The sequence below is a fragment of the Schistocerca nitens genome, chromosome 10, assembly GCF_023898315.1.
Source record: "Schistocerca nitens isolate TAMUIC-IGC-003100 chromosome 10, iqSchNite1.1, whole genome shotgun sequence".
In the NCBI taxonomy this organism is placed as follows: domain Eukaryota; kingdom Metazoa; phylum Arthropoda; class Insecta; order Orthoptera; family Acrididae; genus Schistocerca; species Schistocerca nitens.
The window spans coordinates 216,631,279-216,656,275 of record NC_064623.1 but is presented as its reverse complement, the minus strand read 5'-3'; the positions used below and the strand labels follow the sequence as shown (position 1 = coordinate 216,656,275).

Here is a 24,997-nt window from a genome sequence, read left to right as displayed (position 1 = left end):
GGGATGCTATTGGGTGAAGCCACAAACCACAGATGGTGTGTGTCTAGGGCACTGTGAGCGTTGTGACCTACGTGAATGTCATCTTGTGACCTGTAGCCACACCCTTTCTGCACAACACCCTAGACACCATTTTTCATTAAGACAGTGCAGAACAAGGTGAATGCAGCATTTCGGTTGTACCACAGGATGCCATTTGCGCCTTATACGCGTCGATGCCATCGTGCGTGGAACAAGTTGTCAGGGCCCATGACGGACCCTGAGTGTACTAGGCAGCAGGACACGTGCTGAATCCGTGTGAATGAAATACTAATAATTTCTGCAGAACATACTAATGTACTTGTCCTGTGAATATGAATGTCTTCTTCTGGGTTTGGGACCGCATTGTGAACTATAAAATCCCGACGTTTCGGCGACTATTAAGAGACACCTTCCTCCCCAATGGGCCGTAGAAGCCCACATTTACATGAATGTCCTATCTCCAGTTATTCAAAGTGTCCTGTGTTCTTCTGAACATACGTGTACATTGTGTCACTGTTAAAAGAGATAAAACACATTGACATAATAATAAATGTTTGAGGATGAGGAAGATAAAGAAAAGAGAGTGAGTGGGAGGTAATATAAGCTTTCAATTTCACTAGGTAAGATTTTTCCTCTTTGGCAGCAACAGAGAGCCATAGTGTTTGCACGCACAGCTTATAGACGGTCCATGTGGGAGCTGGGTAAAATAACATTACCGTCTACCACATGTAATGTTGGCCCACTGATAACACTGTTAGTTATGCACATTGCAAAGGGCATCAGTTGTTGTCTGCTACATGCAGCCTTACAGTACAGCACTGAAAAATACAAAAGGGCTTGCTAAATATATAATTGCCCAGAAACTGTGGAAAAAATTAACTTTCATTTCACAGCCAAGACCATTTGCTTTTGTGAAATCAAGTCACAAGGATTGTATTTCTTTTGATTACAAAGCCCAAAAGACTGCACCCAGTGCCAAGTTGGAACAAAATTAGGAACAATAGAGAAGATGAAACCTGTTCATATTTAGGATTATAATAAACAGTCCGCTGGTATTGACCACACCGACCATCTAGAGGAAGCAAATAAAGTGGTGGAAGAAAGCTTTTTTCAAATTTTCATGATGATTATAAATTGACATGTTTTATGTAAAGAGTTGAGGCCTGCTAGCAAAAACATTGTTTAATTTGTTACTGAATTGGTTGTGGCTTTTATAAACAAAGGAAGCCTGATTGATTAAACTTCCACTCAAATTAGTTTGCCTGTAAACTGACATGGAGATAGACTTTTCCTAAATTGAGGAAGTGTAAGATTTTGTGCAGAATGACTCAGGACAACAAGTAAAGATACTAGGTATTAAACTTCCTGGCAGATTAAAACTGTGTGCCCGACCGAGACTCGAACTCGGGACCTTTGCCTTTCGCGGGCAAGTGCTCTACCATCTGAGCTACCGAAGCACGACTCACGCCCGGTCCTCACAGCTTCACTTCTGGCAGAAGTGAAGATGTGAGTACCGGGCGTGAGTCGTGCTTCGGTAGCTCAGATGGTAGTGCACTTGCCCGCGAAAGGCAAAGGTCCCGAGTTCGAGTCTCGGTCGGGCACACAGTTTTAATCTCCCAGGAAGTTTCATATCAGTGCACACTCCGCTGCAGAGTGAAAATCTCATTCTGGATACTAGGTATTATTGAGAAGAATGTGAAGTGGGACTACATATTGCAAAACCCTTCAAAATTTTTCATACTAATGCAAATGTCACTAAGTAATTTTCAGTAAAAACCTACATTTTCAAACAGTTTTATTTTTAATTTCAACAACTTCCGATTCTGTCTCTTTATGAAACAAAAGACTTGCAAAATTTTGTTGCTGTTGTGAAATCGACACACTTTCATTTCAATAAAGAAAAATGTCAACAATATAAGTTAGTTTCTTCCCATTATTTCATAGGAACACTCATTAAAATGTAGTAAACTGTAGTAAGTTCTGTTCAGTAGAATCAATTACACAAAATTCAAATAACCTATGAAAAATGCAGTACCAGCCAGTTGGACTAAAACATAGCTGCCCAGTCCTCAGAGTGTTAAATTATAGGCCGATCCATTATGGGTGTGGCGCTGCCATCCCACAGTATCGGAGACGTGCTCTATCGGCTTCCGGTTGGGTGAAATTGGTGTCCAAGACATCAACATTTGTTCAGTATAGTGCGCCTCAAACCACTATAACAAGATTCTGGCCTTGTCATATGGACAGTTATTCTTATCAAAGGTGCTGTCTCTCACAACAAAGGTACAGCCATGCAGAATAAGTTCACTGATACATGAGTGGCTTGAAGACTTCTTAAGAGAGAGAACCCAGTACGTTGTTGTCGATGACTAGTGTTTATCAGAGAAAGCGTGTTGTCAGGAGTGCCCCTGGTAAGTTGATAGGACCACTGTTGTTCTGTATATACAGAAATGATTTGGCAGACCAGGAGGGCAGAAATCTGCAGTTGTTTGCTGATGATGCTGAGGTGTACGATAAGGTATCGAAGTTGAGTGACTGTGGGAACATACAATATGACTTAGACGAAATATCTGATTGGTGTGATGAACGGCAGCCAGCTCTAAATGTGGAAAAATGTAAGTTAATGTGGATGAGCAGGAAGACCAAACCTGTAATGTTTGGGTACATTATTAGTAATGTCCTGCTTAACACAGTTAAGTCATTTAATATCTGGGTGCAATGTTGCAAAGCAGTATGAAATGGAATGAGCATCAGGTCGTGGGAGGAAAGGCAAATGGTCAACTTCAATTTATTGGAAGAATTTTAAGAAAACATCGTTCATCTGTAAAGGAAACCTCGTGTAGAATGCTGGTGTGACCTATTCTAGAGTACTGCTCGAGTGTTTGAGATCTGTGCCAGATCGGGTTGAAGGAGGACGTCAAAGCAGGTCGGAGACAGATTGCTAGATTTTTTACCGGTAGGTTCAAACAACACGTAACTGTTACGGAGATGATTTGGGAACTCAAATGGGAATCTCTGGAGGGAAGGCGATGTTCTTTTCGAGAAACAATATAGAGAAAATTTATAGAATCGGAATTTGAAGCTAATTGCCAAATGATTTTACTGCTGCCAACATGCATTGAGCGTAAGGACCACAAAGAAAAGATACAAGAAATTAGAGCTCATATGGAGTCATATAGACATTCATTTTTCCCTCGCTCTACTTGTGAGTGGAACAGGACAGGAAAGAACTAATAGTGGTACGGTGTACCCTCCACCACGCACTGTACAGTGACTTGGAGATTATCTGTGTAGATGCGGATGTAGATGTAGTCATATATGTAGAAATCAAGTATGAAGGGATGCAGTTGTTCCACAATGATATTTCAAATAGTTCACAGCTGTCTAGGTTCTTTCAGTAACTGACAGATCCCACGAAATCGTATGTAAATGTCCTCCTTATCTAGATACTCTCTCCACCGGGCTACATCTGTGACACAATGCGTGTCTCAAGTGGTTACTTGCCAGGATGATATCGGGACATGACCGTCATCCTGGTGTAACGAGATATCTGACTCGTCCGACGGAGCAACACATTGCAATTGATCCGTAGTCCTTTCTTGATGATCCAGTGCCCACTGGAAACATGATTGATGATGTTGATGTGTCAACATGGGAATGTGTAAGTCACCTGCTGCAGAGCCACATGTTCAACAGTGTGTTCTGTAAGGTGTGTCCAAAACACTTGCACTTACACCAGCATTGCACTTTGTCATCAGGTCTTCCACAGATCACTGCCTGTCCTGTGTTACAGAGAGGGGAAGCTGCCAACCTTCATGTTCTAAAGTGAAGTACAGACATCCAACACCTTATTGACACCTCACGGTTTTGTCATTTTTCAACTGCTTATCATAGATGCTTATATTCCATAGATGCTCATAACAGTGACACGTGAACAGTTTTCAAATATGCTTGTTCGTAGGCATCAGGCCATAACAAACTTCCCTTTGTCTGAGTCTCTTGTGTCATTGGATTTCCCTGTTATCGGATGATATCATCACTATAATGACCCCGCATTCATCTCTGCTTTGCTCATATACTTTCCGTACCACATTACATGTGCAGAACACTACCAGGTGGCATTCAGTCTTGTGGTGGACAGTCGTCATAATGTTTTGGCATTTATAAGCTAGGATCGTTTTGATTTTATCACGGTGCTTAACTTTAGCAGTATACTTTTTCTTTTGATCTTATATGAAATGGACATGGACTACTAGAATACATCACATTTCATGTTTGTGCTATTTTTTGTTACAGAGATATGAGGCCATCTTTGGTTTTTTTTAATGGAACCCTATGTTAAATTGGTTTATTTATTAAGATGTTTCATTATGATACCAACCTTTCACTCTTGGTAATTAAAGAGCAACAGACAGTGCTCATCCAATAAAAAGATTTACAAGTTAAGCATCGTAATTTGCTGACAGTGGATATACGACAAGAAATATTGATCGGGTTTCATTGTGACTCTGAAGACAGTCCATTGAATACCTGGTCAACAGTGCAATGGTCATACTTTCCCAATGAGACTGGCATTGGCTCCCATGTTCTCTAGTCTGTTAGTTTCTGAATTAAGATTAACTAAGAACAAGTACCAAGCTGCATAGTAAATGACGTATACAGTTTGGAAAAAACTCAGTTACGCCACACACGACACCATGCCTCATTCAGTATCAGCACATATATAACAATTTTGTATGCAATTTTTTATGCCATCATGCTGTACAGTTGCAACTGTGACAATCCAGCTACGACCATATTGTTCGTGTCTCTAGGCTATGGCCTGACAGTGGCTAGTGAGATTTGTATCTGGATCGCAGGAACAGACCTGTAATTGTGTACTCGAGACAGAGCACAGTGGCTGTATTTATACATATACATATACATCTACATCCATATTCTACAAACCACCGTGAAGTTCACGGCAGAAGATATTTCCGATCGTACCAGTTATTAGGGCTTTTCCTATTCCATTCACGTACAGAGCACAGGCAGAATGATTGCTTAAATGCCTCTGTGCAGGGTGTAATTAGTCTAATCTTCTCTTTACAGTCCCTGTGGGAGTCATTTAGGGAGTTGTAGGAGAGGGTAATTGTATCTGAAAAGAATTTTTAATCAGAAAATTGAAAATCCAGGGTGGAATAATAACAATCTTATGAAAAGAATAGATTGCTACTCACTACGCAGAGGAGGTGCTGAGCCACAGACAGGTACCGCAAAAAGGTCGCTACACATTTAAGCCAACAGGCCTACTTCTAAAGTAGAAAACTCACAGTCACACTAGCACAACTCAAACAAATGACCACTGTCTCTGACCACTGAGGCCGGCAACTGCACCTTATTGCACCTTATTGTTTTATGGCCAAATTTGGTGTTATTTTTTGCCAAAATTGGTGTTATTTATTTGCCAGATTTGTCTTTATTTTTGCAAACTGCGATCATGGTTTGAAAAGTTCCTGGAATCACCACGAGAGGTCAGCCCTAGCGCAATTGAGATGTTCATTGGACTGTTGCCCGTAAACACGTGCCATATCAGTGGTCTTGGAAGAGAGCTGTGGCAGTGATATGGCTCTGTTATTGTTCCTGCGTAGTGATTTGCGAAGATGGAAAAAAATTGAGATTCGAGCAGTTATTAAGTACTTTGTAAAAGAAATTATAAAAGCAAAGGACATTCATGTCAATTTCCAGAATATGCTGCAGGATTCTGCTCCTTCATATTAACCTGTTGCCAAGTGGACAAATGAATTTAAATTTGGTTGAGAGAGCGTAGATGATGTTCAACTCGGTGGTCAGCCAAGATGTGTCACTACTCCAGAAATCATTGTAAAAGTGCACAAAATGGTCACGGAGGATCACCAATTGAAAGTGCGTGACATTGATCACGCTTGCCAGATGTCATCTGAAAGGGTATATCACATTTTAAATGAAGAATTAGAAATGAAAAAAATTATCTGCAAGATGAGTGTCGTGACTTGACGCTGGATCAAAAACGCGTGAGAATGGACATATCGGAACAATGTGTGGCCTATTTTAGGAGAAACAAACAAGATTTCTTGCACCCATTTGTGACCACAGGTGAAACTTGGGTGCACTACTATACCCCAGAGACAAAATAACAGTCAAAGCAGTGGAAACATGCTGATTCTCCACCAGCAAAGCAAGCAAAGACAATTCCTTCGGGGGGAAAGGTCACGGCATCATGTTCTGGGATGCGAAGGGGATTCTGTTTGTAGATTATCTCCCTCCTGGACAAACTGCAACAAAAGATACGCAAAAAAAGTCCAGGTTTAGCAAGGAAGAAAGTCATCTTCCATCAAGACAATGCACGCCCGCACACATGTGCCGTCGCCATGGCAAAATGACACAAACTAAGGTATGAATTGTTGCCACATCCACCTTATTCACCTGATATGGCTCTGTCAGACTTCCATCTCTTCCCAAAACTGAAAATTTTTTTGTGGACGAAGATTCACTTCAAACAAAGAATTGATAGCTGGAGTTGACAACTATTTTGCAGGCCTGGAGCAAACTCATTTTTGTGATGGGATCAAGGCCATGGAACGTCACTGGACCAAGCGCATTAATCTGCAAGGATACTACACTGAAAAATAAAAAAAAAGTTTCAGTGATGTAAAACTTTTTTCTGTTCCGTTCTGAGAACTTTTCTAACCACCCACATAGTTAATAGGTTTGCCAAATTTATTATTGTTTGTTTGCCAGTTTCAGTGTATTTTTTGCCAAATTTGGTGTAGTTTTTGCCAAATTCTGCCATTTTTTTGCCTCAGTTGGTATCATTTGCAGCCAATTTGGGTGTTTTTAATCTTTTTTACCAGATTTGGTGTTTTCCCCAAATTCTGTGTTTTTTTCCAAATTATGTATCATTTTTTGCCATATTCTGTGCTTTTAAACCAAATCCATTGTTATTGTTTTGCCAAATTTGGTGCTGTTTATTCTTCTAAACTTGGAGTTTGTCAAATTCACTGTTGTGTGTCAAATTCGAGATTGTATTTAGGCAAATTTGGTGGGTCTGTTGCCAGATTTGGTGTCGGTTTTGCTAATTTTGGTGTTATTTTTGTCATGACATCAAAGTTTGTTGTGCAAGAAATGACCTGACAGTTTAAGATAGTACACAAACCTCAGCCTTGAGAGGATTAGAAGTCAAAATGCAGTTTTAACGTTCAATAAGTATCAGTTACGAATAATAGTGAACTACCGTGCTCAGATTTATAATGTCTGTATACAACAAAATTACAATTTTTGTGATATTTTGAAAAAATTGCTAGTTTCCCTTATTTATCTCAAAATCCCCAACTTTGCATTATCGATTTTGTGAAAATTTTCCAAAGTTTTGGTTTTTATCAGACACTGATCCATTTGGTAGACATGACTACGTATGTTTAATCATTTCCACAAACATCAGATTGTATCTCAGTTGGTCCATTACGACCAGGGTACATCGGCTGGTACGTACTTTTCAATGTCAATAAACTTTACCAACAGCGATACACTTTAAGATATTTTATTTTATTCTGAAAGCAACCAGTTTCGGCAATTCATTTTGCCATCTTGAGGTCCCTGCATAATAAGAGTATACAGGATGTACAAATCAAGCTTACAGGAAGTGACAAGGTAATCATAATACTGTTTAAGCTTAAAAATGAATTTACATGTTCCCTTATAAATCCATGGTGTTAAATAGAATTATGACTGAAAAATTTGTACACATGTTTTAGTCTATTGTTCTGGGTGGACACATAGATTTAACACCAATACTTTCATTTTTAAGCTTAAGTGGTATTGTGATTACCTGTCACTTCCTGTAATCTTGATTTGTACACCCTTATATTACTACATGTATACTCTTCTATTATGCAGGGGCCTGAAGATGGGAAAAATGAATTGCCAAAACTGGTTGCTTTCAGAATAAAATAAAATAAAATAAAATATTTTAAAGTGTACGGATGTTGGTAAAGTTTACTGACATTGAAAAAAAAAGTCAGATTGTGTTTGAAGTTGGTTGTTTCCTTTGCAGGAATTGGCTTTTGTGTGCAGAATCAACATAAACTCTACTGAATCTGTATTAAATGCTAACAGAAAAGTAAATTACCAAGCAAAATTAGCGGTAAGGAAACTAAGGCCTCCCAGATAAGATCCATCGATTAGGAAAGTAACAGTATCAAATAAGCAACTACAAGGCACAAGTGAACATTTAATGATGAAATTTTCAATAAGTGTAAGTGGTTGTGTGGGTGCAATTTAAGAGTGTCTGATTTTCAGCCCAGAAGTTAATTCATGGACTAATAATACATGTTAGGGACCTTGTATGTATGTCTGAAAAAATAAAAAAGCATGAAAACACCCACTTACAAAAAAATACAAAGCGGACAGCAGTGAAAACTTGCACATCATTTTGTTCTTGCCCAAAGTGTACTTAATTCTATAAAAATAATTTTCCTTTTGTCATACAAATTATGCGTATTTGTATAAAATTTGTTCTTAGGCATAACTATTTTACCTTCATGCTATTTCACATTCTCAGATTTATCTGAATCCAAAAATTTGTGAACACCTAGAATGTGTAGCCATGAACAGCCACTGTTCTTCAAACAGCTGCAGTTGCGGCATGCTGCTTTTAATTGTGGCTCCACAGGTAATCAAAATACTGTAAGAACACGTGTATTTAGTGTTCTTTGTCATACATCTGCACATTTCTCTCCCGATCCCTCTCCTAACATCTTCACTATTTCCTCTCACCACTCCTTAAATGGAGATTAAATTTGTTCCTGCAGTTAACTGAGACTGCAAGCGTGTGTGTGTGTGTGTGTGTGTGTGTGTGTGTGTGTGTGTGTGTGTGTGTGTGTGTGTGTCATCTATTTTGGACGAAGGCCTTATTGGCCAAAAGCTTTATTTGTGACAGTATTTTTGTTGTGCCTATCTGTGACCCAGCATCTCTGCTATATGGTGAATAGCAACTTTCCTTTTCATAATATTATTACATTCCATCCTGGATTTTCCATTCTTTGAGAATGTAATAATTGCGATACCTAAGAAGGTGGAAGATGCTTATAGGTGTGAATGTTACAGTTTAATTAATCATGGTTGCAAAATACTAACATAAATTGTGGTGTCACCGCTAGACACCACACTTGCTAGGTGGTAACTTAAATCGGCCGCGGTCCTGTAGTACATGTCGGACCCGCGTGTCGCCACTGTGTATTCGCAAACGTAGCGCCACCACAGGGCAGGTCACAAGACACGGACATGACCTCGCCCCAGTTGTACGGACGACATAGCTTGCGACTAGACCTACCAAGTATTCCTCTCAATTGCCGAGAGACAGATTAAATAGCCTTCAGCTAGTCCATCGCTACTATCTAGCAAGGCGCCATGTGTATCATTGCTAATTGCTTACTACTATGCAAGAGATGTATTTCAACAAGAACAAGACTACATTAAAGTTAAGTATATTAAAATCTCTCTTCTTTTCTTTATAGTTTTCATCCAGTCTCCTGTTTCAGAATTTACGCCCGTCTGCGTTAGTTTCGCGTGCACCTAGCCACTCATTGTGTCGAGACCTTAGGGAATCGACACAACAATATTTTGGCGCCGAGGAGTGGTGCCGCGCCCACGTTGCAGTCTTTGTGTTATACTTGCTCTAATTTGCTTGTGTCATGGCTTCGCCGCATTCTCCAGATGTACTGTCCGAATTTTTTCGCTTGCAGAATCAGCAGACGCAGGCGTTATTGGAAGCCCTTGGACAGCTCGTCCAGGGTCAACGTGCGCTGCAAACCGATGCGGCGGCAGCCGCTTCTTCGCTACCGCAGCCACACAACGCTGTCGCACCGCCATTTAGGCCCTTTGAGGCCCATAACGAAAGCTGGACTGAGTGGGCCGATCAGTTCCGGTTCCACCTCACAGCTTATGGAATTCAAGGTAAAGAGCGGCAGCCGTTTTTGCTTTCTTGTGTCGGTGTGTCTACCTACCGTGTGATAGTGAAATTGTTTCCCCGACGCGACGTAGCAACTCTGACCTACGAGGAAATTTTGTCGGCTTTAGATGCCTATTTCAAAGAAACAGTTAATGTTGTTGCAAAACGGTATACGTTTTTTCGTACAAAACGTACCGCCGGTCAGACTAACAGGGAGTGGGTAGCAACTTTGCAAGGACTTACTAGAGACTGCGCGTTTGCCTGTGAATGTGGCCTCCCATATTCAGATACTATGGTGCGTGATGCAATTGCACAGAACGTTTCTGATGTTCGCATACGGGAACAGATTTTGAAGCTAGTTAATCCCTCCCTGCAACAAGTGATAGACATATTGGACAGGCAAGACACACTTGACTTTGCTCAGGCATCATTTGAAACTTCGCCAGCAGTGTGTCACGTTAATCGGCCCGCCCGGCCCGCTGCACGGGACGCTAAGCGGCCCTCGCGCCCGACTTCGCTGCGGCCGCCTAGCTTGCAACCACGTGCGCCGCGTAAGCAAGCAAATGCAGTGAAATCTTGCCCGCGGTGTGCAACTAGACATTCGCGTGAAAATTGCCCGTCACGCCAAGCTATTTGCTTTTACTGTCAAAAGAAAGGACATGTACAAAGTGTTTGCCGGAAAAAGTTAAGATCAGACAATAACACAAATTCCAGGCCCTTTGCTTCGCGCAGGAATCGAACCCAGGACAATCAGGCTCGTGGACCTTCGCCCATGGACATTCATGTGGTTCATTCCCACCCGTCCAGTGACACTTTAGCTAACAGTGACTGTGTTCGTCCCACCCAAAGTGTGCGTCGACGTCGCCGGAAATCCCGTAAAGTTGCAAGTGCTTCTGGACCTGTATCAGTTCAAATTGCACGAGACAGTCGCTCTTGTCGTCAACAGGACAATAAACTTTTTGTGGACTTAGACTTTGCAGGAAAAGTGATACCATTCCAGCTCGATACCGGAGCTGCAGTTTCCTTGCTCAATCACGACACGTACAAACAACTGGGCGCCCCGCCATTGCGTGCCGCAAATGTTACGTTAACTAGTTACTCAGGACAGCACATACCTGTGTTAGGACAGTGCAGCCTTATTGCAACATACAAGGGACAGACAAAACTTGTGTCATTTTATGTTCTTCGTTCCTCTAGTGCCGTGAACTTGTTTGGTTTAGATTTGTTTCAATTGTTTAATTTGTCTATAGTGAATCAGGTCCTATCAGTGAATCAGACTGTGCCTTCCGCCAGTGTTTCTAGTCTTTGTGAAGAATTTGCAGACATTTTTGCACCGGGCCTTGGTTGCGCTAAGAACTATGAAGCGCATTTGGAACTGAAAGACAACGCGCAACCAAAATTTTTCAGAGCGCGCAATGTTCCCCACGCATTGCGTGATGAGGTCGCAAGAACATTAGCCGAATTAGAATCTCAAGGTGTCATTGAACGAGTGCAGGCTTCTCTCTGGGCCTCACCCTTAGTAATTTTGCCAAAACCTTCCGGAAAATTGAGACTTTGCGTGGACTTCAAGGCAACTGTGAATCCACAACTTGTGACTGCTACTTTTCCTTTGCCCCGCCCGGAAGATCTTTTTGACAAACTGTGCCCGGGAAAATATTTTTCAAAATTGGACCTAGCAGATGCGTACTTGCAAATACCTGTGGACGAAGAATCCCAGCGCGTCTTAGTGGTTAACACGCATCTTGGCTTGTATCGCTTCAAAAGACTGCCATTCGGGTGTGCATCCGCCCCTGCTTTATTTCAGCAATATTTACAAACTGTTTGTGCGTCGGTCCCTACTGCTGCGAACTATCTGGACGATATTGTGATCTCAGGAAAGACAGAAGCCGAACATTTGCAGAATCTCCGAACAATATTTCAGGTCTTGCGTCAGAATGGTCTTCGCTTGAGGAAGGACAAATGTGTGTTTTTTGCTCGTGACTTACCGTACCTGGGCCATGTCCTTAACGCCCAAGGTATACATCCGAGTCCAGAGCACCTTCGTGCCATTCAGGACTTGCCGTCACCGCAGAACTTAAAACAGCTACAGAGTGTGCTGGGTAAGGTAAATTATTATCATCGATTTGTGCGCAATGCTTCTTCCATTTCAGCTCCGCTTCATCGCTTACGCCGTAAAGGTGTTCCGTTCGTCTGGACGACGGAATGCGAACGCGCCTTTCGCCGGTTGAAATCGGCGTTACTTTCCAATACTTGCCTTACGCCATTCGATCCCCGAAAACCCCTTTTGTTGATGGTAGATGCATCGGATTTCGGGATCGGTGCTGTGCTTGCGCACAAAGATGGCTCGCATGATCGCCCTATTGCCTTTGCGTCCAAATTGCTCTCATCTGCGCAAAGAAATTATTCACAACTAGAGAAAGAAGCTTTGGCTCTTGTGTTTGGTGTAACAAAGTTTCACGATTTCTTGTATGGTCGTCACTTTACAATCATCACCGACCACAAACCTTTGACATCGCTTTTTCATCCGAACAAGCCTGTACCTCCACGTACAGCGCAGAAATTCATTCGCTGGTCGCTTTTTCTCTCGCAGTACCGCTACGATATCTTGTATCGGTCCACTGCTAAGCACGGAAACGCTGATGCGTTGTCCCGTTTGCCTGTTGCTGAGGATAAAGCATTCGATTCTTCCGAACTTGCTTGCATGTTCATTGATTCGGAAGCCGATGACGTGGTCGCATCGTTTCCGATTGATTTTCGTCGTGTAGCTACAGCCACAGCTGCTGACCCTGTCCTTGCTACTGTTTTGCGTTTTGTTGCTACGCACTGGCCCTTGTCAAAGTCACGGATCGAGGATCCTTTGGTTCGCCGTTTTTTTGCTCACAAGGAGAGACTTTTTGTACGACGTGGTGTTTTGTTGTTGCGTTCCGATAATGATCAATCCCGAGTCGTGGTCCCACGTTCGTTACAGTCCTCTGTCTTACGGCTTCTTCACCAAGGACATTGGGGTATAGTGCGAACGAAACAGCTTGCTCGTCAGCACTGTACTTGGTTCGGAATCGATGCTGCGATTACGAATATGTGCTCCTCTTGCGTGGCGTGTGCCGAACAACAATCCGCACCGCCGCGGAAATTCTTTGCATGGCCGAAAGCCCCTTCCCCTTGGCAACGCTTGCACATCGATTTTGCTGGTCCGTTCTGGAATGCTCGATGGTTGGTTGTGGTCGATGCTTTCAGTAATTTTCCTTTTGTTGTCCGGATGTCTTCCACGACGTCTTCTGCCACCATCCAAGCCTTGTCTGCTATCTTTTGCATTGAAGGTCTTCCGCAGACTATTGTTTCCGACAATGGCCCACAATTCATGTCCGCAGAATTTCAGTCATTCTGCAAGGCCAATGGTATTCAACATCTGACATCCGCGCCGTTTTCGCCTCAGTCCAACGGTGCCGCTGAACGATTGGTCCGGACGTTCAAGTCACAGATGTTGAAGTTGAAAGAGTCGCATTCTCGGGAGGACGCTTTGTTGCTCTTTTTGTCCTCATATCGCTCTCAGCCCCGCGATGGTCGCTCGCCGGCTGAATTGCTCCATGGTCGTCCTCATCGAACTCTGATGTCTTTGCTGCATCCGCCACATCAGGTTCCTGTGCAGCGGCAGACTCCTGCTTTTGCTCCTGGCGACGTTGTCTATTATCGCAACTATCGCGGTTCACAGCGTTGGCTCGCAGGGCGCATTCTTCGCTGCCTCGGCCGCGCGATGTATTTGGTTTTGGGGGCCTCTGGTGAGGTGCGTCGGCATCTCAATCAGCTGCGCCTCTGTCGTCGCCTGGGTTCTGCCGCTCCCCGTCTGCTTTCAGCGACGGAGCCGTCCGGTCAGCGCCTTGGGGACCCATCTACTGGCTCGCCTCATCCCCAGGTGTTACCGACGATGCCTTCCATTTTGCCTCATGGCGTCGCGCCGCCGCAGCCGCCGCCGGCGCCGCCAGCAGCGGACGCTTCGCTGCAGCCGCCTCGCGCCTCCCTGGGTCACGCGCCGCCGCTTGCTTCCCGTGACCAGCCGTCCTCCGCCATGGACCTCTTGCCCACTCCGGACCAGATGTCGTCTTCGCCCGTCGGGTGCTCCGACCACATGGAGGTCGACCCCGCGGCTCCTCTTATATCATTACGTGCGCAAACACCTCATGTTGACGTGCACCCTGGACTAGGTTTGCAGGCGTTTCCTAGCTCCCCTCGGACCGAATGGCCGGGTGCGGGTGGCACAGCCTCGCCTGTTGTTAGGCTCCCCACCTCATCGCATACGTCAACATGGGGTCCTCCCCACGGCGGGCGGAAGCCTTATCTCACGACCGTTCGCCGATTTGCGGGGGAGGAATGTGGTGTCACCGCTAGACACCACACTTGCTAGGTGGTAACTTAAATCGGCCGCGGTCCTGTAGTACATGTCGGACCCGCGTGTCGCCACTGTGTATTCGCAAACGTAGCGCCACCACAGGGCAGGTCACAAGACACGGACATGACCTCGCCCCAGTTGTACGGACGACATAGCTTGCGACTAGACCTACCAAGTATTCCTCTCAATTGCCGAGAGACAGATTAAATAGCCTTCAGCTAGTCCATCGCTACTATCTAGCAAGGCGCCATGTGTATCATTGCTAATTGCTTACTACTATGCAAGAGATGTATTTCAACAAGAACAAGACTACATTAAAGTTAAGTATATTAAAATCTCTCTTCTTTTCTTTATAGTTTTCATCCAGTCTCCTGTTTCAGAATTTACGCCCGTCTGCGTTAGTTTCGCGTGCACCTAGCCACTCATTGTGTCGAGACCTTAGGGAATCGACACAACATAAATTATCTTTAGAAGAATGAAAAAAAACCTGATAGAGGCCAATTTGGGGAGGATCAGTTTGGGTTCCAGAGAAATATAGATCCATGTGAGACAACACTGACCTAAGATTTATCTTACAAGATAGATTGCAAAATACACAAACCTGTATTTGTAGATTTAGAAATAATCTTGGCAGCAGTGTTTACTCCGATAGTGTTGTGACTCGCCGATCATTCAAAGCGCCGCCGCGCAATTACGCGCGTCCTCTACGTGTGGCGCTGTCTGCCAGCCATGCAGCAGCTGCGCCACCTAAGCGGCCAGCCGAGCAGCGGCCGCTAGACTGGGACTAAGTGCTCATTCGAATGCTAACGTGTACACACGTCTTGCTTGTCAACTTACTCTGTGGCTTATGTGTTGTGTCGTTCTGAAATATATGTGTTAAACTTGATGTTATAACACACAGATATGGCTTTCTACACACTGGTTTCTGTATTGATTGTAGATAACCTTTGGTTCCTACATTTTGTCCTTGTTGACTTCAGAATTTTAGTGTATTTGTGTCAGTATAATCAAAAGCTTTTTCTAAATGTACAGATACTAAACTACAGGTGTGCCTATTTTGATACTATCTTCCAAGACAAGTTGTAGTGTCAGTATCAATTCACATGTTTCTACATTTCTCTGGAACACAAATTTATCTTCACCTACGCTAGCTTCTACTAGCATTTCCATTGTTTTGTAAACAATTTGTGTTAGTGCTTTTCCACTATGATTGGTTGTCAGCACCTGCCATCTTGTCGTGAGATTATTTAATTCTTCTTGAAGTCTGAGGATATTTCACCTGTCTCATATCGTGCACACCATTTTTCTCATGGCTGCTTGTCTAAGGATACTAATTATGATGGAATTTCGCCTACTACAGTTTCCTAGCTTTGATTTAGATTTTTCAGTGCTCTGTCAAATTCCTCTGGCATATTGTGCAGCCCATCTTCATCTGCTTCCTCTTCTCTTTCTCACCCCTCAGCCCCTTCCTCTTTGCTCAGTACTGTTTTACCATCTGGACCAGTGATGCTGATACAGCTGCTTCCCTTTTCTCCAAACTGCATCCCTTTTGTCCAAAGGTTTTATTGGTTGTTCATATTAGCAACAAATATTTGTCCTATAACCACACAAGCTTCTACAGCATTATGTTTCTCCTGTGACTGTTTGTGGTGTGTCACTTTGCACTATGTATTGCTCAAATTTTTTATGTATCCTTATTTTTATCTATGTGTGCTTCATTTGCAGTGTTTTATATTTTCTCCTTTTGTCAATGAGTTCCTTATCTTGTGCATTATCCAAGTACTGGGCCCTGTATGTGTACTGATTTGGTCTTTTGCTGTGTTCACTATTTCGTCGCTCAAATCCACCTGTGGTCTTCTGTAGTATTACTTCCCCATTTTTCAGTTAGTCAGTGCTAATGCAGTTTTTAAAATTCTCGTTAACCTGGCAAACACACAATCAAGTTTTTTGATTAGGGTAGATAGAGATTTGTTAAAGGACGTTATATTCGAGAGGTTGACAAGAGGAGGAGATCGGTTAGAGAAGAAGTTCTTATGTTTGGAATTCTGAAAAACATGGTTTGATTGGGAGCAAGGAAATGTCACTTGTAGAATTGCAGTAGCAGGCACTCAGTTCCTCAGCAGTAGCGGCCGCTCTGACACTCGGCAGCTGCGTAACGGGTGTCCCCGAGGCAGACAGTTCCTCCGTGCCTATTCATTTATTTGCCGGGTTGGTGGTTATCGTTCTCGTATCGACAGCCCTGCAGTGAACATAGGTTAGCCAGATTTTACTCGCAGTGATGTTGTTGCACAATGCACGTAGGGCTCAAAGTACAAGGGGCATTCAGTAAGAAATGCAACACATTTTTCTCTGAAAGTGGGTTGGTTTTATTCACGATTCTAATACAAAAGGGAGAGAAGGAAACATAGTAGGTGGATATGGATTTGGGTAGAGAAATGAAAGAGGAAGCCGTCTGGTAGAATTTTGCACACAGCATAACTTAATCGTGGCTAACACTTGGTTCAAGAATCATAAAAGAAGGTTGTATACCTGGAAGAATCCTGGAGATACTAGAAGGTATCAGATAGATTATATAATGGTAAGACAGAGATTTAGGAACCAGGTTTTAAATTGTAAGACATTTCCAGGGGCAGATGTGGACTCTGACCACAATCTATGAACTGTAGATTAAAACTGAAGAAACTGCAAAAAGGTGGGAATTTAAGGAGACGGGACCTGGATAAACTGACTAAACCAGAGCATGATGAGTTTGACAGAGCACTGAAAGACCTAAGTCGAAACAAGGCCCTGGGAGTAGACAACATTCCATTGGAACTACTGACGGCCTTGGGAGAGCCAGTCCTGACAAAACTCTACCATCTGGTAAGTAAGATGTATGAGACAGGCAAAATACCCTCAGACTTCAAGAAGAATATAATAATTCCAATCCCAAAGAAAGCAGGTGTTCACAGATGTGAAAATTACCGAACTTTCAGTTTAATACGTCACAGCTGCAAAATACTAACACCAATTCTTTACAGACGAATGGAAAAACTGGTAGAAGCCGACCTCGGGGAAGATCAGTTTGGATTCCGCAGAAATGTTGGAACACGTGAGGCAATAGTGACCTTACGACTTATCTTAGAAGAAGGATTAAGGAAAGGCAAACCTACATTTCTAGCATTTGTGGACTTTGAGAAAGCTTTTGACAATGTTGACTGGAATACTCTCTTTCAAATTCTAAAGGTGGCAGGGGTAAAATACAGAGAGCGAAAGGCTATTTACAATTTGTACAAAAACCAGATGGCAGTTATAAGAGTCGAGGGACATGAAAGGGAAGCAGTGGTTGGGAAGGGAGTGAGACAGGGTTGTAGCCTATCCCCAATGTTATTCAATCTGTATATTGAGCAAGCAGTAAAGGAAACAAAAGAAAAATTCGGAGTAAGTATTAAAATCCATGGAAAAGAAATAAAAACGTTGAGGTTCGCCGATGGCATTGTAATTCTATCAGAGACAGCAAAGGACTTGGAAGAGCAGTTGAACGGAATGGATGGCGTCTTGAAGGGAGGGTATAAGATGAACATCAACAAAAGCATAACGAGGATAATGGAATGTAGTCGAATTAAGTCGGGTGACGCTGAGGGAATCAGATTAGGAAATGTGACACTTAAAGTAGTAAAGGAGTGTCAGGAAGTCATTTCTGAAAGTATTTGTATGGAGTGTAGCCATGTATGGAAGTGAAACATGGACGATAAATAGTTTGGACAAGAAGAGAATAGAAGGTTTTGAAATGTGGTGCTACAGAAGAATGCTGAAGATTAGATGGGTAGATCACATAACTAATGAGGAGGTATTGAATAGAGTTGGGGAGAAGAGGAGTTTGTGGCACAACTTGACAAGAAGAAGGGGCTGGTTGGTAGGACATGTTCTGAGGCATCAAGGGATCACAAATTTAGCATTGGAGGGCAGCGTGGAGGGTAAAAATCGAAGAGGGATACCAAGAGATGAATACACTAAGCAGATTCAGAAGGATGTAGGTACTGGGAGATGAAGAAGCTTGCGCAGGATAGAGTAGCATGGAGAGCTGCATCAAACCAGGCTCAGGACTGAAGACAACAACAACAATACAAAATATTATTCCCTACACTTTTGGTTACAAAACCCTCTTTTTCAACATAATTTCCATTCAATGTGACCACCTTACCCCACCCTACTGGGAGGACCTGTATGGTACCATTCTGCTGGTCAACATCGAAACCAACGTCTTGCTGACCATTCTGCTGGTCAACATCGAAACCAACGTCTTGCTGCATCTCTGACCTCCCCATCATCCATGTATTGCTTCCCACAGAGTGCATCTTTCATTGGAAATCAAAAGATGCGAGATCTGGTCTGTAGGATGGATGGGGAAGAACAATTTAGTGAAGTTTGGTGGGCTCCTCTGGGGCATGCAGGCTTTTGTGAGGCCTTGCTTTTCAAGGAGAAGTTTGTTTACATTTTTGTGGTGACGAACACACTGAAGTTATTCCTTCAATTTCGTGAGGGTAGCACAGTTCACTTCCTAGTTGATCGTTGCACCGTGAAGGAGGACATCAAACAGAATAACCTCTTCAGTGTTCCAGAAGACTACCACCGTGGCTTTACCAGCTGCCGTTACGGCTCGGAATGTTTTCTCCAGAGGAGAGACGGGGTGGCGCGAATCCGTAGATTACCGTTTTGCTACCAGCTTGAAGTGATGAACCCATGTTTTATCACCTGTGATGATGTTTAACAAAAAATTGTCACAAGTGGCCTCATAATGTGCAAGCAATTCTGGACACGTGGTTATTTGTTGCTATTTAGGCGGCAAGGAAACCGGCGGGCACACACCGTTGAGTAGCCCAACTGTTGGCTGAATGCATCAGCACTGCCAACAGAGACATCTAGTTGTGCAGCGAGGTGTTTCATTGTGATTCATTGATCACCTCGAATGAGAATGTCCATACGTTCAAGCATTGCAGGAGCCACAGCTGTGTGGGCCAGCCAGCGTGCGGTAGATTGGACAGGTTGGCGCAGTTTCGTTGCACTGGTGACAGATGCCACACCTGACGATTTGCTGTGCTTTCGTTCACTGCGCGGTCTCCGGAGACATATCGCAAATGCCTGTGAATACCTGTGATGTTTTCTGCCAAAAGAAACTCGATGGCAGCTCTCTGTTTGGGACGGACCTCCATTACAGACATCATTTTGAAGGCTACGTGTAATGCCACCACCTAATGGAACTTTATAGAACAATAGGGATGGAAGCAGAGTTATTCCACTATGTTCCACAGCCAAGTCCACATTTTTTTCATCCGAAATTAGGTGAGAAAAAAATGTGTTGCACAACTTATTGAAAGCCCCTCATATTAATAGCTAAAACTTTAAATTTAGTTTGACAGATTATTGAATTTCTGTGTATATATTAACTCTGATTAAAGTGAAATATAGCTAGCTCATTATCTGTCTCTGAAATGAGATATAAGATGAAAAGAAACATTTTTTTAAAAAAAATCAGATACTTGTCATAAACTTAATTTGGATGGATTGCAGCATGACTCCAAACTTTTTGCAAAAAGTAAAATGATTTCTGAAAAACAAACTTTAGAATTATGGTCTTCAGAAAAATGCATCCACATTGCTCCTCTGTGTTTTCCAATGTCATTTACCCACAGCCCGTTACATGACTGCGTTGCTCATTTTTGTCTCCAGATATCATGAAGAGCTTCCTTGGTCGGTCTAGCATTCATTCACCTGGCATTGTGTTTAGCTCACTTCCAGTCCATTTTCAATACATTCAGAAATTGGTCTTTGTACCCTGGTCCATCTATTTGTTGCCTTGTCTTAACCTAGTAATCCCAAACTTGCATTTCTCCAGTGCTTGCTGATACTACGAAAATGCACTCAGTCTACAAAGGAGACTACTTTTAAAATCTCATGCTACCCATCCTAGAATATTTCATAAGTGTTTGGGGCCCGTGCTAAATAGAGGATATTGAATGTACACAAAGAAGGGCAGGACAAATGGTCATAAGTTTGTTTGATCCATGAGTGAGTGTCCTGGAATTTCTGAAAAACCTGAGCAGCAGACACTTGAATAGACACTTGAATACATGCACTATGTATCTTGCAAAATCGTACTTAAAAAGTTCCAAGGCCCACAGGGGAGTCCATAAAAATGTAGACACTCTTTGATAGTAAGTATTAATGGAACAAAATAACACATCATTACAATTTGTACACTGGTTAAAGGTTATTTTATGTATTCAAAGTGAATCCCATTAGCAGCCAAATAAAGTTGGTATTGTCGAACTTTTGACAGAACTACGACTGTTAGTGTTGCCGGTGTGACAGCCGCACAGAATGCCTCGATGGTTCCTCGTAGTTTGTTCAGTGTAGCTGGCCTCTGTCGATAAACTTCATTTGTCAGGGTCCCCCATAGGTAGAAGTCAAGAGGTGTATGTTGTAGAGACCGTGATGGGTACGCAATAGCTCTCTTTGGCCTATCCATCATCCAGGTAGATTTTCATCCAAGTGGGCTCTGACATCTCTATGGTAGTGAGTTGGAGCACTGTCTTGCTGTAGGTAAAATCTTTCATTTCCAAACACCTCTCAGATGGCAGGTAAAATTGATGTTCACAGTATTTGAAGATACATCTTGCCAGTTATGGTACTTTCAAAGAATGGGCCAATTAAACCCCGCGATGACAGACCACACCACACATTAACATCCAGTAGATTGGCGTATTTGTTCACATGAACGTGAGGGTTTTTAGGATTCCAGTACATGTAGTTGTGGCAGTTTACAGTACCGTTCAGTTTGAATTGCGCCTTGTGATACAAGATAATCGTCCTTGCAAACCATTCACCTTTGCAAAGCATGCCTTCAAACTACTTGCAGTACTCCATCCTCGGATCTGGATTGTCTCATTCATAGCACGCAGTGGTCTTGAAATGTACACTGTCCACTTTGCAGCCTTCAGAAATTGTTCTACGCTTGATCAGCTCACCACACTTTCACACGTGCACCATGCTTTACAGATTTTTGAGGTGACCTAGTAAAATGTTGTAACACAGCAGCACTGGAAGCTGAACTAGTTGATGTTTTTGGTCAGTCAGACATTTCCTTATGCAGATCCTGAACAGTTCCATTGCATTCAAATTTATCACGAATACAATAAATTGTTGTACATGGTGGTGACCGAGTTCTGTACACATCATGCCATTGCCGTTGTACCTCCATCATGTTTTCGTACTTCCGGTACCACTTCAGTACAGCCTTGCATTGCTAAAATGACAACCTCACTTCATTCATTGGCGTGCTATCGTCTGCTGGAAAATGCATGCCAAGATATGCTGAGAAAACAATGGACTATGCTACCATATAAAATTGCAAGGTATGTCATTTTGTACCTAAGATATTAACTATCAGAGAGTACATACATTTTTCGCCCCCCCCCCCCCCCCCCGTGTTTACCCTTACATATCATTCTCACAGGGACTGTGAAGGCAAGAGTAGGCTAATTACCTAGCAGTCAGAGGCATTTACGCAGTTATTCTTCCCCACTTCATATAAGAATGAAATGGGAATAGTTCTTAACACAGGATACAGTGGGAAGTAACCTCTTCCATGATTTATTGAGTATAAATGATATACTGGTCTTTTGCAGTCCATGCCCTTATGCAGGCATTGGTGGTGGCAGGCATTTAATTCCCGCCACCTGCTGCTCCAACTGATTCAATGACATCCCACTGCCGTATTTCTGTAGGTGGCACTACACGCTAACAGGCCATCACTGACCCATGAGGCCCAGCAGTTCTATTTCTGAAGTGGGCTGCCAGAGATGTTGGAGAAGAGAATACACTTTGATTGTGTAAGGGTTTGGGTGTCAGAGAAAATGTGTTTCTTCTGGACAGTGAATAGTCTCTAAAACAGTAACATGGCAATTGTGTATTCTTAACACAGCACTTAACGTGTTCATTGTGAGCCTAAGATAAAACCGCTGATGTATGTTGTTGTGAGTGCTGTCTGTTTCTCCCATCATCATGAAAGTAGTAGGATATATACTCATAGTGTGTCTATCTGCTTTCTCATTTTCAGATGAAGTTGAATTAATATATTCTACATTAACTTTTGCAGAAATTGGAAACCCCCGAAGATCCTGATGCACGTGACCCACTATGGCTGAAGAAAGAGGTAGGTAACTCCAATTAGAGTATTACTTTGTATCTAATTTAGGTGTAATTCCCACAGTTATAGTATGATGGATAGTCACCAAGTCACCTTGAAAAAATAAAGTTACAGAATAAGTTTTTCTTGTTTTTTTGCAGATAAATGTCTGCTGTCATCGGCCACACTTGAAATCCCGAGACCACAGAAAACTATTAGAGTAACCAAAGCAAATTGGTGCAGCCCATTTCCACTTTCCCTGTGTGCTCCACAATTTTGTTTTGGCTCCTGTAGTAGCTTGTGGTGGTACTGTGATCTCGGGATTTCAGTGTGTTCCAGGACAGCAGACATTCATCTGCAAACAAAAAAGACTACACCGTGAAGGTAAGTTTTTAAGCATTACAGAAGCAGCATGTGGTAACTGCTTCTGCCTGCTGATGTATAACGTGAATATCTAGCTCTACTGTGCGGTAAGTTGTTACAGGATTAAAAATAAATTCTCATGCAGGACAAGTAAGAAAGAACATGGCAGACCACTGCTTACCATACAGAGGAAGAACAGAAGTTTGCCCGTATAAAGCTATTAGAGATCCGCCTTCCATTGCTGATGGTCCACCAACGGTCATGGAGCATGTATCTTTTATGATACATTCACTAGTGCTAGTGAAACGTCAAAAAATCACTACAGAAACATTGACCGATACTGAGACAAAACACTTTACTTTTTTGACAGTGTATCAAATAAGATTCTACACAAAATTAGAAACATATAAATTAAAGTAAGTATTCTGTATATATTTTTTTAAAATTTGTCATCATTGTACTTGCCATACACCTAAGCACCCTTATGAAGCAATCCCAAGAGTGGAATTGCAGCAGTGTGTGAACTGTAGTATAAGAGTACTGGAGCATATGTAGCTGTAAGTGTGGACTGTGAGTTAAGCACCCTTATGAAGCAATCCCAAGAGTGGAATTGCAGCAGTGTGTGAACTGTAGGATAAGAGTACTGGAGCATATGTAGCTGTAAGTGTGGACTGTGAGTTGTGCCAAGATAGCTCATTCAGGTAGGACACAATTTGTAAAAGGTGAGGGCTTGGGTTCGAGTCCAGATTAGAAGTAGTTGACACACATCATATTGGAGTTTTGAGCTCAATTCCTGTGCTTGTAGAAAAATTATAATTTATTAAGTGTGGGTCCGCCTTTTTGCAAGTACACAACTTATTGTTTTGTTACATCGTCCAAATGTTTCACCACAGTTATGGCACCCTCAGATGTTTTTTGTAATTGTTTACCTGAAATACATACATACGGGTTATTTTTAGGTTAAGGAATAAGGGACATGAGATTTTGTTGTCATTTAAATTGTATGTGCACTTTACCTTTTATTTTACATTGTGGGTGTCCTGAGGCTACTAACCAGAATCAGACACAGGACTAAATTAGTATGCCATGTCATCTGCAAACATAATGCATTTTTAAAAATCATCTGCATTGTATTTTTTGCTTATTATCCAATTTTTAAAATTTGTGTTCTGGTAAAATCTGCGGCAAATATTCGTTTTGCCCTTGCCATTGTAGTATTTCCTTAGCTGTGACAAGTTGTTTTTATGTACCAAACATGTCTTCTGTAGCTGAGCTGAACCTGAACACTGCAGAATAAAAGATTCATTCTCTATGAAGATCATTGATATTGACGAATGTTTACTATTCGTCAGTGTTTTCTTCAAACTAGGTGATGGCTGTATTTTTATTTCCAGACCCATTGTAAATATTTACAACAAATAGTAAGTTTGTGCATCAGTACATCTGTGGTTATGTTTCAATAAAATTTCCCCATCTCTCATACCAGGGAAGTTACAACACTTGTACCAAGCGAGGTGGCGCAGTGGCTAGCACACTGGACTCGCATTCGGGAGGACGACAGTTCAATCCCGTGTCCGGCCATCCTGATTTGGGTTTTCCGTGATTTCCCCTAATCCCTCCAGGCAAATGCCGGGATGGTTCCTTTGAAAGGGCACGGCCGACTTCCTTCCCAGTCCTTCCCTAATCCAATGAGACCGATGACCTCACTGTCTGGTCTCCTCCCCCAAAACAAAACAACACAACAACACTTGTAATCTGCTAAATCAGCAAACAGATTGCATTTGTTAGTGTGAGAGCACACAGTCTGTCTGTTTAGCACCTGCTCCCCCCAAGCACAGTTATATGCACCTACAAGTCCACACAGTTGGTTAACCTGCCAGTCAAGCTGAAGCAGTAGCCGACTGAGTAGAATCTCACAAGTACACTGACTGCTCTGAAAACTTTGTCAGACAATTTGAAAGATAATGTTTAGTAAAAGAAATTGATTCTTTCAGTCTTATAACCTTATTTCTCAGCTTTACGGTGAACTGCCTATTTCCTTGGTCCTTTTTTATTCTGATACATGAAAATTAAGTAACTCACTACACAAATTTTGAAT

The 24,997-nt window shown here is 42.5% G+C and overlaps 1 protein-coding gene across 5 annotated transcripts in view; it reads left to right on the top strand.

Moving 5' to 3' along the window:
- Positions 1-24,997, top strand: part of LOC126210109 (zinc finger protein 501-like) — a 366,536-nt gene that overhangs the window by 37,659 nt on the left and 303,880 nt on the right. For all 5 annotated transcript variants that reach the window (XM_049939250.1, XM_049939251.1, XM_049939249.1 and 2 more), the window contains exon 4: positions 22,507-22,563. In XM_049939250.1, coding sequence (XP_049795207.1) covers positions 22,507-22,563 — 57 coding nt within the window. The remainder of the gene's footprint in view (positions 1-22,506; positions 22,564-24,997) is intronic.